Genomic DNA, 16,258 nt, shown 5'->3' on the forward strand with positions numbered 1-16,258 from the left:
TATTGCATCAAATTCAAATGCAGACAGAATAATCCTTTTGAGGATATATGGTACAACCAAACCTCCAATACAGTCAGTCTGATAAAGGATATGCATCTTTCCGCCAGCTTGTTAATTGATTTAGTGGAGCTTAAGGGAGAGCAGTTCTGTGCATCTCATGCTTCTCTTCTCAGGATCTTCCATTATATTTGGAAGATTAAATAAGAGCACAAGAAGGAAGGCAAGAAAGAAAAAAAGATGCTATCTATCTACCCTTCTACTCACCTGACTGTCCATCCACTCCTTAGCTAGGCTATTTTTAAAGGGAATCTAGCTTCCATCTTCTACAATGTTCTGAAATGTTCTATGCCTCTTAAGTTTGTTTTCCAGCTGAGACAAGGATGAGACTCATCAAAATGAAAACAGCAATACAGGCAATGTTTTAAGGCTGCTTATAATTGTGAGATAGCAAGTCTAATTTCCAAAGCCTGAGAAATGCTTATAATCCAGATAAGTACTTAAAGTTTGGTCCAGTTGACCAATCTCTACTTGCAGGTTTTCCCTTCTGAGCTGTATTACTGAATGAATTAACCTGAATGCTTTTAGTAACAAAACACCCATAGTTTATTACAGAAGGTAATATGGAACTAGTGCTGTATGATGGAGCAGTTACTGTAGAGACTGTTCTCTTTTATAAACTTAACAAATAAACTGCAATTTGCAAATGCATTTAACAATCACTATTTTTTTTTTTTTGCCCCTGAGTAACCAAAATCTTTATTCCCATTTGTATATGTGTATGTTTGTGTGTTGTACTTGCTAATATTATGGTAATTTATTTAATAATACCTTGGGCAGGGGGCATTTAAGACTGAAACCTTGTTTTGGTAAGGCATTTTAAATGTTGAAGTTTTCCCATTATGACAATGAGATAACAGATTTACATACATTTATAGTCAAATTGTGGCAGAAAGGTGAATACTACGAGATGTGAAGTTTACAAAGTCCTGGTGTCTTACTAGTAACAGAAATGTCTTAGTACATGGAAGAGCGACATGTCTGTTGTACAAATGAATGAAGCAAAACTCATGGTTTTTTAAAACAGTGATTAAGAAATAGGAGACAGTTTGTTTTGCTCACAATTACAAAACTTTATCTAGTCTGCTTACTCACAGGTTCATACCTACTGTAGCATTTAATTTCCACTGTCTTTGGAGCTTCCAGTCACCTCCTCTCTCTGGTGACCTAATGATTCTGGACACCATATTCATTCTTGTGCCTCTGTACTGAAACTCTAGTGACACCACTTGCTAACACCACTCAATCGGTGATTGACTTTGTATGTGATCTGTGGCAGCTTCCCCTTATTATATTCTTCGATAAAAAAAAGCTCAAATACTAGTTTTAGCTTTCTTTTTTTTTTTGTTTAGTACTTCTTATATTCACTGAAGTCAGTGATATTTCATCTGATGCCAGTAAAAAAAAAAAGAGGTCTTGTTTTAGAATAGTGCTGGAAAGAGTGCTGCTGTTCTCAGGACAATGCCTGATTCACCCAATTACCAGGAAGAGTGCTTGTGAATGAAAGAAAGAAAAAGAGTAAGAGACAATGGAGTTTCACCAAGGCAGCCTGAGCTACACTTATATTTGTGTGGCCTACTAAGTATATTGATTTTGATGCTTTTTTGAGTAAAATATGTTAGGCAGAATGCAGAATAGAACATGATACTTGAGCAACACAGTTTCTCTCGCTGAAGAAAGAGAAGGCCATGAAGAGAATAACTTGTGGATGAAAGCAGGGAGTTAAAAATCTGTGCCTGAAGCTAGAAAGGGGCTGACTGGGCTAAAAAGAAGTAATGAAGAACTAAGTGGCAGGAAAAAATCAACATGCCTTAGAAGAAAGAGAAAGCTACAGATTGAATACAACTTTTTTTGTTTACTTATTTCTGATTTGCACTTGTTTGTTCAAAACCAAAAATTGGAGCTAGGAATGGTTCCATGAAGAGTTTAGTGCAAACTCTGAAACAAGCAAGAAATTCCTTCTTCCATGCCATCCCTCCGTCTCTGTCCCTTCTCTAGTCCCCTGTGTGATGCAACCTGAACTGCCGAAACAACTGAGTCAGCAAGGATTTCTCCAGAGAATGTCCTTTGTCTACACTCTATGTGTATGGTTTAGCTGACAACAACAACAACCATGAAAACAGTTATTTAAAAATCAGTGGTTTTGTTCAGTGAGTTATTTTAAGGCTTTCCAAGAGCTCTGGATCACAAATACTGTTATCTTGTTAATTGCTAGGTTAACACTTACTTCTTATTATAAATTAAAAGCCCATTGGTTAAAGCCTCTTTCAAATTATTAAGTGGCTTAAATTAAATCTTACTGATTATACTGGATAAATCCCACATAACTGAGCTTGAAATATCCAAACTGAAATTATGTTTAGAGTTTTAAAGTACATTTCTGTTTGCATCTAATTTGATTTGTAACTATTCAGTTAAAGCCTAATCTATATTATGATATGTGAGAAACAGCAAACTCCTAACTTGACATAATGCATAAAATCTAAACACTGCTACACTATGTACAATCTACATCTTAAAATGGCAAAAGAGGTTTTGTAAACAATAAGAGAATTTGTGTTTCTTAGACAAATGTGTGACAGAACTCTGAATGCCTGTGTGTGTATACGGTAGAATATTTACAATGCCAGCTATATATATGTACACATCTATATATAACAGCAAGATATAAAAAGGAAGATAAGGAGGATGCACAATCCCTTTCTAATTCTGAATCAGCCTTCGTCACTGCTTTGCTATGTGAACTGGGACAACCTAATTATGAGACCATGTGAATGTGCCTCTTAAAGGAAACTACTTAAAAGAGTGCTGGAGTGTGATCAATTGCAAAGGTGATGTTATGTTGTGAGTAGCAAGTTACTACTCAGATGACTGTAAGGAGCTCATGACCCACATTCAGGCCACTGTGACAGAGTGCAAGCATGCAGAAGTAGAAAAATACTGAAAGCACTGATTCTAGTGATCAGTTTTACAGTGAAACATGAGGATGATGCTCAGTTATAAGGGTCAGACATGGAAACCTGGCTCCAGAAGAGATATCATCCGATGGTAAAAATGATGAAGTCTCTGGGAATAACTTAGCAGAGTGACAGCCAGACAGCCCTGAAGATAGAATTTGCTTGAGAGTGTCACTTTGACTAATATTGGTAGCTGCAGGGGAAAGAGACACATAAATGGCACAGGAGGTGTAAAGACTGGAAGAAATTCTGAGGAGTGCAAATAGGCATGGTGACAGCAAGAACAGCCTTGATAGCAGATCGTGTGGAAGAAAGAGAAGGCAAACTGGCAGGAGTAAGCTAGTCAATGTGGATTAGTAATAACAGCTAGAGTAAAAATAATGCATCATACTCCTTAAACATCCATTAGGCAGACACACTTAATAATGGCATAATATCAGAGTAACAAAGAGTCACACTGCAACTAGGAGCCAAATCACAATCAAGCCTTGACAGATCAAAGATGTATAGGACATCTCATCATTTGCACATCTTGAAAATTTTTGTTCTAGGGAGCATGGAGAGGAAGCAGCTATGTAAATAATACACAAGAAACCAGAGGAGATACCTGTGGTCTTCTGTCATGTAAATTTAGTAGCTATGCTGTTCTTGCTCTCTGCATGCAATCTCTAAGGCCTTAAATATTTTTGATTGTGCTCTCTCTCCAGGACTAGACATGCACTAAAAGCTAGAGGGCCTGATGACAGCAGGGCATTTGGGAACTGCTATTAGCATCTGTGCATGAGACCCAGCAGCCACAGGATGCAAATGCACAGGCCTGTTCTTTACATCAGTTAAATATTCTTTTTTAAAACAATTTCAGTCCATCTGCTTGCCCAAAGTTTAAAATTTATTTTATCACTAATACCGTTTAACTATAATTACATTACTCACTTCATGAATTAAATATAGGCTGAAGATTATTTCCATAAAAAAAAATGTTTCTATAATTTATTCAGAAAGATTTTCAAATGATCTTAAGACTATATCTTAATCTCTACTTGTATTAATAAATCTATCTATATTGATTTTAGATCATAGGAGAGCCCTTCAAACTCTTGTCATTACAGTTCAGTTTAAGGTAATATAAACACAGACTGGTGGCATAGGAAATATATGTTGAGGTATACTGTAACAGTGAGAAACATAGACCATATTGGCCTAGATAATGCAATGCATATACTTAGTCCTATGCAAAGATTTCAACCCAGTATTACATAGTATTCTTCTCACTCTCATGCATCTTGAATATGTTTGCATCTATGTGCCTGAAAGCCTGTGTATGTATGCTCTCCCACGCATATATTTGTATGTGTACATTGACATATCTGTATGAGTACCAACGTACATTTTGCACTTTTCATGTAAAAAAAAAGTTTAACTAATTTACATGTAACATTAGAACTGTACTTCAAATTACTGCTAGTTAATTATTTAAGGGTTAATACAATTCATGTAAGAGTGTGTGCTTGTATAACTGAATTTATAATCTACAAGCAAAAAGGTGAGGTGAAAGAAGATTCTGCTCCCAGTCCCAATTATATTCCTTGGAAATGAAATGTCCTGATGTTCTATATTCTGCAAGGACACATGATCTGTATCTATTTTCAGCGAACATCTTCTCACATGGTGGCCTAAAAATAGGCCAGCCATGAACTTTAAATAATGGCTCAGGAAGGGTATTAAGCTCTTTTTCACATTCTAAGTTTGTCCTATTGCTGTAAGTATCAATATTATGAAAAGCATATCTGGTGTTAGAGAATGACAAAGCAAGCTACATACGTCTCCATTTTTGCTTCTCTACAGATGTCATTGCCTCTTACTTCTTTTCAAGGTCTGTTATACATTAAGCCATTCACACATAGTATTGACAGCATTTCTTTTCCTCTTAGTAATGAATCTGTTTCATGTCAGATGCTAAAAAGCATGAACTATTTCATTTCCAACCTCTACTGATGGAAGACTTTCTGTCCTTGGTGAAATGTGGATGATTGTGAAAATTCAAATTTTCAGAAATACGTAAGTGTTTATAAAGTATGTGGCAATGATTAGTAAAAAGAGTAGATAGATTTTTGCTTTGGGGACACTGGATGTCTATATTAGCCACTGTATTTCCAAAATACAACTCCCACAGCATAATGCTCTCATCAGGTACATTTTTCAAATGATTCTCAGCAGTTCTTTTCTTTTCTTTTTTAATAGACACAGACCCATCATTGCTTCCTGATTTTCAATTCAGTGTAAGAAAAAACTCCCCACTCTGAAGTAGAAAACCTTATTTTTGTAAGAGATGCTCCTGAGATCACAAAAATAATAGTCTTCAGTAGTACAGTTAACCAATGATTGAAATCCAGGCTAAAATGAAAACTGTTAATTACAAACAATACGGCTTTTCTGCAAAATACATAAAATCACAAACGTATCTATTTTATCTATGAAATGGTTTAATACTCTAGCAAGGCATGATCGATTGCTTCGAATGTGTTATAGAGATCATAGCATACAAACAGGCAATGATTAGCTCATAAAACTTGCAACTCTGTGTGCTTTAGGGCACCTTATTAATGTCCTCTCAAGCAGCCACACAGTTTTTGCTTTCACAGATACAGGAAAATTAAAACAGACTTGTTCAGAAGAAAATCAGCCATCACAGACTCCACAGAACAAGCTGGGAGATTAAAGTTCTCTTAGGGAACTCCTCACCAGTAGTGCTCTACTCTTACGGAGGCTGTCGGAGGATCCAGTGCTACCACTGAGCAGGACCCTGTGAAGGTATCATCAAAGAGACAGAGACAACAGATAAAAACCATTGCCTTGAACTCAGCCCAGGAGCTATCACAAAGTCTGTACCTGTAGTTGCAGTGTTAGCACCAGTTTTAACTCCACTCATCACTAGCAAACTTGTAACGCAGTAGTTCAGTCTCAAGGGAAGGAAGACTTGCTGAAATCATTAAAAATATCAGACACTAAGCTCCTTCTGTGTTAGATGCTTACCTTTAAATTAAACAAGTGTAATTCAACACTTTGTGCATCCATATCTACGCAAATTTCATTACATGTCCATTTATGTGTAATTTCAGAATTTTCATTTAATCTCTTATTTAAAGACTTCAGCAAAAGCGATTAAAATTTCAAAACATTATTTCGCAACTGAGGAGGATACCACTGATTTTTCAGGTACTAAGACTTTAGTGGAGGGGAGAAATCATTATTTTACCTTTGGCTTACCTGCAATACAATTTTGGAGAAAATGTTATAATTATTTAACTGCTAGATAACAGCAACAGTCCAATACTACAGATTAGGCAGAGGCTTGTGTAGGTTTAAAAATAATGTACAATTTTTTTTGTTCAAGTGGCACCAGTAAAAAAAAGCAAAGAAAATGATCCCTGATGTGCAGAGTTCAACTTGGGTATCTCCCACAGCTTTAACAAGGTTTACCTTCTTAAATCACCAGTGTACCAACTGGAAATTAAGTTCATATATGCGCGTTCAAAACAGACTGCACTGTTGTTTGTTGTTCTCCTTGTCTTTGCCTTTGAGATCACATGCTTTTAAAAGGCAACTCCAAATTCATGCATGGGAAATGCTGTGTACCCTTCTGTATGCTTTTACTACCATAATCATAATGTGCATCTGAGTTCATAAAAATAGGCACATGCATTTGCTTCTGCATCAGATAATTCACGGCATATTTATCTCCTCTTAGGGGTGGTGAGCCACAGCTCTAGTATTTATTTGTGGTGACTTTCATGGACACTGGAACATTTAAAGTGTGCCCAATCAGCAGAGGAACTTTCGTATTACATGACCCCCATAGCACTCCTACTGATTTCAAACAAATTTGCTTTAAAAGACTTTCCCCTGCTTCCGTATCTAGCATTTGAATTCCACGGTAAAAAATGATGTAACAGATGTTCCCTCTCACCTCCAAGGATGAGATTTACAGGAAAGGGATGTGGGCATGTCCATACCAGGCACCCATGTCTTGTCTGCAACACCTTTTTTACTGGGATCAGGGCTGCATCCCACCATCTGCTTTCCAATTTTTCCTTCCCATGCTCTCCTTATGTAATGCCATCATTTCTTATTGCAGAAGCCCATGAGGGGAAAATGGAGAACCCTGACAGGTACCAGTGTGCTTTCCTGTAGGCAGATCCTGAATCTCCTAATCTTGAATTAAAACAGGCCACTTAGTTTCCAACACTGCCTTAAGAATTTGCATTTCTTTATTTTTTCATTTATCTTCAACTGTTCTCTAAAGGGTTCAAAGGAACATCTGTTAACTTCTGATGTTTTAACATAATTGACTCATAGCTAGGGATTGGGGCAAAAGACCATGTGGATTTAGCTAAATAACCCAAAACTTCCAAATCCTACTAGAGAGGACAGTAGCTAAACTAAAAGAAGCAGTTTTTAAAGAGTGTGTTTACATAAGGAGAAATAACGCAGAAATCATCTAAAGTACTCTGTTATTATTTTTAACCTCCTAAAAATCAGCAATGCCATCTACAATTGCAACAGCATATGCAGACCTAGTAGGAATGAAGGTGCTGTGGTAAGCATTGTCTAATACATAGTAACCCTCCCTGGCTTTGAGCAGAAACTGCATAAAGGAACTAAAAAATAGAAGTGCTTGACTCTTTCCATCTGCTGCCCCAGCAATACCTGGGTATCAGCTAGCTGAACAGTTCTTCTGTTCATTAAACTCCAACACACAGCAGACACTTGGAAGCATGATCTCAGACTGAGTAAGGCAATGGTGCAAAATTCTCCCCTGCACTCTGTTGCATTAGGACCCTGGTGTTCGCAAAAACCTTTCTGATTTTGCTCTTCAGATGCCTGAATAGCAGTTCAGACAGGAGCAGGCGCAGACTGGATTTACTCTTCTGTAAGGGGATTTTACATCTCTTATAGCATTTATTTTGCATTTAAATAGTCTGATAATTTTCTCAAACAACTTACCTTTCTATGAAAGACAACTAGTGCACAAAGATTTGGGGATTTGATTTGGATTAGTATATTTGAAGAGCTCATGAAAGAACTTTCATGTCTGAAATACTGATTAAACAATTATGACAAAGGAATCTCATGGGTGCAGTAACAACACTGTTCAAACTCATACCTACTGAGAACTGTCCATGTCTTATCATCTGTATTATTGAAAGCAGTTAAATCTTAGACTTCCCAAAGCATGTCTCAGTTCAGGATGGATTTGGTAACAAAGAATATCAAACATAGAAAGTACTGTGATCGAAGTTTCTTGAGTATTTGCAACAGCAATTGAAGAAGTTGACAATTCAAAAGCTGTGTCTCAACTGCAGCACGTACGCTCGTGTATGTGCATATATCGAGAAGCAGTTCAGGAAATCAATCGACATTGTCCTTAGGTCCCTGGGAAACAGATCTGAGTGTGCACACAGAATGTTAGCATGTCACACCTGCTGGGGTAAAGTGTCATAAAACATAATAATGCAATCACTTGGTGATTGTCTGCACATTTCCAACATTAAAATGGCCTATTTGTTCCTGGTTTTAAAACTTAAAGTTTTAAAACTTGAAAACTTAATTATAGTCCTTTCTGAAAGGTTTTCAGGATTTTGCTTGAGCCTTAGAGTATTATTTAAGCATACTTTAAGCAGATATTTGAAAAATATCGAGACTCTTCCCCTCCCCTCCTGCCCCCAGCATTTGTCAAATAAATAATGCTGTGGTATGTCTGACATACCGTATAATTTATTCATGATTTCAGTACTCCAGAGTACGAACTAAAGTTATATTTTATCTGTGTCTATGTGAAAAAAAATCTTTAATGCACTAGATAGAGGTATTCACTCTCTGCATATAGCTATATAAAGATATACCTAAATGAGTTCCAGTATGACTGCATCTATAATTCTGATGCATTTTCTCTCATCCCTCTCTTTCAGCTTCATACCAAGGTTCACGGCATGTAAAATGTATAAAATTACAGTAGATTATAAGGAAAGAATTACCTCCATCTTTTATGAGCTAAATTTATGGACATAAGTTCTTATGGAAGTAAAATATTTGGAATCTCCAATAATTCAGTATTGACTTTGACAGTTTAGTGTTTTTTAATAAACTCATTTGATTATATTATTTTAATGTTTTATGACCTGTATCCATAAATCATAATGACTGCACTATTAAACTTCATAAAGAGGATTAAAGCATACTATGGTGTAATCACACCACATTTTGGCCTCATACTATTAACTCTGGAGATGTTTCATCTTTTGTGCATAGGATTATAGCATATTTTAATGTGAACATAATGTTTTGTGATTTCTAAAGATAAATATTAAATAGAGGAAAGATGTTACAAAAGGAAGTAAGTTTTAATGGGGAAAAGGAGAAGGTTAATAACTACAAAAAAATTAGTGATCTTCCCAAATTGATAATTTTAAATTTGGTTTTGAATGGACCAAATACTTTCCCTATAAATAGACTCGATTTGTTTACATGTACAAAACTTATCTTATTTTGGTCCTGTTTTCACTTTGATACAATTACTATTACCAGTAATGGAAGCTTCCCATTATTTTGTTGTGAGAGTACCTCCATTACAAAAACTGTCACAAAATGCCACCCTTGAGGCATCCCTAGGCACCGTGCATGATCTCTACACCTGACTCATTAGGCTATAAAAGTTACCACAATCTACTTACATTCACTATCCCTCAGGCAACAACGAAGGCCAAGAACTTCACACAGTTCTGCTCAGTTTCAGAAACAGTACTGGGTAAAGTTGAAGTGGCTTGTTAAAAAGAAACTGAAAGCAGCTTACTATGGGCTGATTGGAAATTACTGATGGAAAACAATGTTAAGTGATACACCTAGACAAATATATAAAATAACATATCCATTTCCTCATAAGAGTTAGCTCTTAAAGTTATAATTAAGAAAAAAATCCTTCAATAGTTGGCAGTCATTAAAAATAGCAAATTAACATTAGGAACTATTAGAAGAAGAATAACTCATATTATTATACCATCATTATGCTGGCTGCTGATCTGGTGCTCTCATTTCTAAAATGCTGACAGTAAAGCCAGGAAAAAAATTGAGAATGGCAAGGGTGACCATGTGAATGAGATGACTTCCATGCAAGAAAGAACTAGGTACAATAGGTTTCTTTACCCTGAAAAAAAATACAGTTTAAGGATGTTATCAAAATTGTAACCAGCATGTGAAGGGTAGGAAGAATTGACCATACTACCACTTTTGTTTCAAGAAGGCTCAATTCCAAAATGTGGAGGTGGTTTCTCATGCAGTTGCTGTTCGAAGATGAAGCCCTTTTTCTAAGCTACTCAGCTAGGTTTGCTTTACAGTAAGAGTATGTATGAAGGGTGGTATGTGCAGAAAGGGCCTGATGATTAGCTCAGACTTGTCATAGAACTCGGATGGAGCTACAGAGAGGTTTAACAAATCCAATCCTTCATGGCCAGGTAGAAGCAATTTAAAATCTTCTGTCTCTACAGAAATTATAACTGCCAGGAGTACTCTGACTATCTAATTCTCAAGAAGGCTGGCCAGTTATTACCAGATAAGTCTAACTGTGAAAAAGAGATGTGCTTTTCAGTAAGAGTGAAATTTCTGTATTTAATGAAAAGAAACATTGAGTTCTTTAATTTCATCATTACTTTTCTTTCTGAGCAGGTAGTAGGATGTCAAATATGGCTAAGCATGGTTAATTCCGTTTGAGTGCGTAGAGCTGAAAGTATCTAATTAATTACATTAGCGTGAGACTAATATATCCGAATTGTGCAACTAACTTAACTGGAGAGAAGATGAAGTTTTTAAGTCCCATTTTCAAGCAAGTGTCTACCTTAATTCCCAGTCATTGAAGGGAGTCTCCTTATTAATACAAGCTTGTCTTTCAATGATACAGGTCAGCAACCAGTTGCTTTACTCAGCTATGAAGCATTTACAGACAGCCTGGTAAAACTTAAATATGTTCAAGATTTTTCTTTTTTTTTTTTATTTCTGTTACCCAACAATGTTAGCCACTCACACACATACATCAAACCTTTTCTTAGCTTTTTCATTAGTTTAATAATCTACTCTATACTAAGAATGTTCCATATGTAATTTTCAGAAGCTCAGTAAAATGAAAATCCATTCTCTGTTACCAAAAAGTCTTCCCTCTACTATAAGCATATAAAACTTTATTTGTAGTGTTTATCACAAGAATTATTTTACACCAAATTTTTACTGTAATTCTATGTCCTTTAGCTATTTTTAATGGTTGAATGATCATATTTATATAATGAATAATTACTTTTCTGCTAAAAAGAGTAAGACAAAATTTTTAAAAATGGATGCCCTGGGTTCATCTGGGATGAAAATTTTTTTCGTAGTAGCACGTACAGTGCTGTGTTCTGGATTTAGTCTGAGAACAAAGTTGATAACACCCTAGTGTTTTAGTTGTTGCTGTATAGCGCTTACCCTGATCAAGGACTTCCAGTGTCTCACGCTCTGCAAGTGAGGAGGGGCACAAGAAGCAGAGTCAGGACGCATGACCGAAACTAGCCGAAGGGATACTCCATACCACAGAATGAACCCAGGACACATACTTTGTATATAAACTGAGGGAGTTGGCTGGGAGGGGCCAATTGCTGCTCAAGGATGGATAAACAACTGTATTGTGCATCGCTTGGGTTTCCTGAATTTTATTTGTTTTCTTATCTTTTTCCTATTATTATTACTATTATATTATTATTATTATTTATTATATTTATTTTAATTATTAAATTGGTGTTATCTCACAGGTTTTACATTTCTCCTATTCTCCTCCCTATCCAGTGGGGCTGGGTAGAGAGAGGGGTAATGAAGGAGCAACTGTGTTACTTAGTTACCGGCTGGGGTTAAACCTTGACAAGGAACCAAGAAAAGGTCATCACTCCTGAAAACCTAGCTGTGGAAAATTTCAGCCCATACAGTAAACTCAAATGGCTGAGAACAGCAAGAACTGTTGGAACAAGTCCAGAGGAGGGCCACGAGGATGATCAGGGGACTGGAGCATGTCCCGTATGAAGATAGGCTGAGAAAGTTGAGGCTGTTCAGCTTGGAGAAGAGAAGGCTGCGTGGAGACCTCATAGCAGCCTTCCAGTATCTGAAGGGGGGCTATAGGGATGCTGGAGGTGGTCTCTTCAGTAGGGACTGTAGTGATAGGACAAGGGATAATGGGCTAAAACTTAAATAGGGGAAGTTTAGATTGGATATAAGGAGGAAGTTCTTTACTGTTAGGGTGGTGAGGCACTGGAATGGGTTGCCCAGGGAAGTTGTGAATGCTCCATCCCTGGCGGTGTTCAAGGCCAGGTTGGACAGAGCCTTGGGCGGCATGGTTTAGTGTGAGATGTCCCTGCCCATGGCAGGGGGTTGGAACTAGATGATCTTAAGGTCCTTTCCAACCCTGACTATTCTATGATTCTAACTGTAAACACTGCATTTTTTTTTTAATAACATTTGATGATATTCATGCTATAATTATGCAGTAGTTTGTATGTGGTTCTGTTTGTTCTTCTTGCTGTAAGTGAGGAAATAAAGATTTCATTTGAATGTGTTCATCAGAAGTTACTTTCATCAAGCTAAGTATGCCCTCTGAAGACTCTGACTGTTTAATTCTTACTCTACACTAAACAAAAGTATAATAAAATGCACGATTCATTAAAAACTTAAGAAATGCAGTAAATAGTCATTCTTAAATGATGCAGCTAGGATAACTGTGCTATCACATGGACTTTATAGCACGGCACAGTTATTCGCATGTAAGATGGTATATCCCATCCATATACGAGCAATTGCGTTCTGCCTTTAAAAGGCTCTAATTTATTATCCATTAGTAAAATCAAAATGCCACTATCTGCAGTGTAGGACTGCACATACTGAAGTAGTAGTTAAAATAGAATTTGAAACTGCTAAACTAAGCAAACACCCAACTGGAACAACTACTATGTTGTCATCAGTGCAGTGTGAGACCTGATTTGGGCTGATTAAGTAAATTTTTCCTATATAATACAGAGAACAAAGAAGACATGTTAAATATGGCATGATCATAGCAAAACCAGAAGATATTCCTTCTGTGAAATTCTATTATTACTCTATGTTTTTAGTGGCTCACTACTTTTTGAAATTATCCATGTTTTATCTCTCCCTAGAAGTGCTTTTTATTTTTTATGCTTAACCAAATTTGACTTGTTCCTCTTAGACAATAAGAAAAAAGAAAGAGAATGGGCAGAAGTAGGAGAGGAAAAGGAAAATGAAAAAGAAAAAGAAAAAGGAAAAAAAAGAAAAAGAAAGAGGAAGAGGAAGAGGAAGATGAAGAGGAAGAGGAAGAGGAAGAGGAGGAATAGGAATGGGAAGGGGAAGGGGAAGAGGAAGGAAGGAAGAAAGGGAGGAAGGAAGGGAGGAAGGAGGGAACAGAGAAGGGAAGCGACTAAACAGGTGGGAAGAAAGTAGAAAAGACAGGTCATTAGAGTGCCATAACTGTAAATTGTTGTGAGTAAAAAAATATTTTGCAATGGAAGGGTATTAGACCTCATTTATGGAGAAATGCTTTTCTTAAAAGTAGAAATAGATGAAACTGTTTCTGATATCAGTGACTAATGTTTTGGTACATGCTTATGTTCTTTTAACAAAACAAAAGTCCCATACTGGCCAAGATTCATAGTTTGACTGTCAGTGTATTCTAGGCATAATTCGCCCACTTTTCCTGTCCTACATGATAGATTTTTATAGCAGTTTCTCCTCTTGACATTTGAAGAGCTACCAAGGGGAGCCACAGAGTAAGCTGTCAGAGGCAGTACAGAAGCCAGAGCCCTCCACCAACCCTTCAAAAAATTTACAATATAATGAAAGGACTCAGGCTACATCTAGGGAATTAAATGAGCCCTGCACTGGAATTCAGTCATCTGTAATGTTAAATTGTTAGAGCAATCATGGTTTGGCCTGATTTAGACTTGAACCGTCCAGCAATGACCCAGCAATACTGGGCACCATTCACCATTTCTAGTTGCCAGTTTCTAAGGAGGGAAGCCACTACTGGACTTCCAAATACAGACATAGCGAAAGTGTGCCAGATGCCCTCAAATCCCGTGAATGGATATCGTTTCTTATTTCTTTGTTATATTGTTTCTTATAACTATTTTAAATATGGAACTGGATTGATTTTGGCAATGGATTGTATAACATTTGCAATCCATTGTATAACATTTATAATCCATCTATAACATTGTAATCCATTTAGCAATGGATTGTATAACAAAACAATTTGGTTATGTTTTCCCTTCATAATAAAGAACAGGATTCAATGGTTCAGGCCATCCATCACAGGACTATGCTCTTCTTACTTCACAGAACTTGTTAAAAACAAACAAACACCTTCATATATCTTTCAAAAAATACATATGTCATCCTGTTCTCTGTTGGATGTTATATATATATATATGTATACATACATATACACACAAACACCATACATATACATAAACACATTCAAACACCACTCCTCCCATAGCAGAGGATACCAAAAGGCATTACTTGGTATCACTGGAAATAACACAAGGTTTCATCATGTGATGATAGGCATACTCCTCTTCCTTTATTCTGCCCTTTTCTTGTGCCTTTTTTCCCTATTTATGCTTCTTTCTGAATTTTTCAACTTCATTATTCTCCTCGGTTGTTTTTTGGCTGGTTTTTTTTTTTCTCCTTTCACTAGAGGATATCAACCAACTGGTAACACAAACATTCCTGAGCAGGTCAGGCATGAGCACCACCCAACAAAAGAGAGACAGGTTTATATTCTCCGTAAGCATCAACCTCTGTTAAAGCAAGATGAACATTACCTTCATCCCACACAAACACCTTACCAAAGAAAATTCCAAGTGCTTCCACACATAACTTAACCTAACATGACCTAATGTAACAAAACCCGCAAAGGTGGAATACAGGCTATACTTTTAAAGAAAGACTTTTTAATGTTTTATTTATCATATTCCAGCTTCCTCATCTCAAGTAAAGACCATTTTAACGAAGGATGCTACTTCATAAATGAAGCAAACCAATTCTCCCTTCACTGGTGGCTTTCAGTGGTTTTATCTGGACAGATGCATGGTTAGCAAATAGGGACAGCAGATAAAACTCTTCACCTCATCCAAGACCATTCTGGTCCAGCCCCTTTCTATTACAAGGAATGGCAGAAATTCATGAGTTTCTTTCAACAATTAAGGATAGGATTTTACTCTCTGACATCCCTTTGTGGCAGTGACTCTGACAGACTGGTTCAGAATAGAGTGTAAATCTGCTTATTTCTTTGTCTCAATCTAATGTAAAATTCATTCCCCTGCTCATGCATTGACTAGGTCAAATAAGATTAAATGTCACAGAATAGAATCAGAAAGAGCATTTCAACACAGAAACAGCAAAGCCATAAAAGTTTTCTGTACCATGAAGAACTACTCAAATACTTTAATCTTACCTCCCTGAGAGGATCATTGAGCTCATTCAAAATGTTTTCTTCATCAAAAATCTTGCCTTGGTAGCGGTGCTCATAGTAATCATGGATCTTCTGACGCATTTCAGCTGGTAACTTGTGGAATGACATGTATTGTTCCACTTGTTTGTACTGTCATGACAATAAAAGGACAAGTCAGAAAAATCTGCAGTTTTTTACTACCTAAAGGCATCTACAAAATGAAAATTCATTCATGTATCCACTTAAGCTTTGCATATTTTATGAAGATAACATTTTATTCATATGTCAGAGAACCCTCACACAAATATTGGTTAATTTAATATTGCTCACATGGTATCATGACTATAAGCCACAGAAACTGCCTTTAGTGGTGATACTTGATACTAATATCCACATTGAAATATAAGTTTTAGAAGCCAAACCCTTACACTTGTCATGTGTTCCCTAAATTCCCAGCTATTCCGAAGTTGTGAAAGTACAGCAACACCAATTTTAGCTCATTCTATGTAGCAGATAGGGAACCTGTACACAGTACCCACATCTCTAGTGCTGCATTAAGAGAGAGTTTAAGCTGTAAAATTTCAGAAACTGGTCATGGTGCATTAATATGTAACATATAATGTTGTGTATGCTTGTAAAGTGACCGAAGAACAAAGTTGAAATCTGTGGAGATAATGAAGTAGAAAGCATTTCTCAGAACGAATGAAGT

General features: G+C 36.6%; 1 protein-coding gene across 1 annotated transcript in view; it reads right to left on the reverse strand.

Moving 5' to 3' along the window:
- Nucleotides 1-16,258, reverse strand: part of HCN1 (hyperpolarization activated cyclic nucleotide gated potassium channel 1) — a gene marked incomplete at both ends in the record, with an annotated part of 197,065 nt that overhangs the window by 30,421 nt on the left and 150,386 nt on the right. The window contains one exon of the mRNA XM_080637760.1: nucleotides 15,553-15,699. Coding sequence (XP_080493886.1) covers nucleotides 15,553-15,699 — 147 coding nt within the window. The remainder of the gene's footprint in view (nucleotides 1-15,552; nucleotides 15,700-16,258) is intronic.

The sequence above is a fragment of the Psittacula echo genome (assembly GCF_963264785.1).
Source record: "Psittacula echo genome assembly, chromosome: Z".
Lineage (NCBI taxonomy): Eukaryota > Metazoa > Chordata > Aves > Psittaciformes > Psittacidae > Psittacula > Psittacula echo.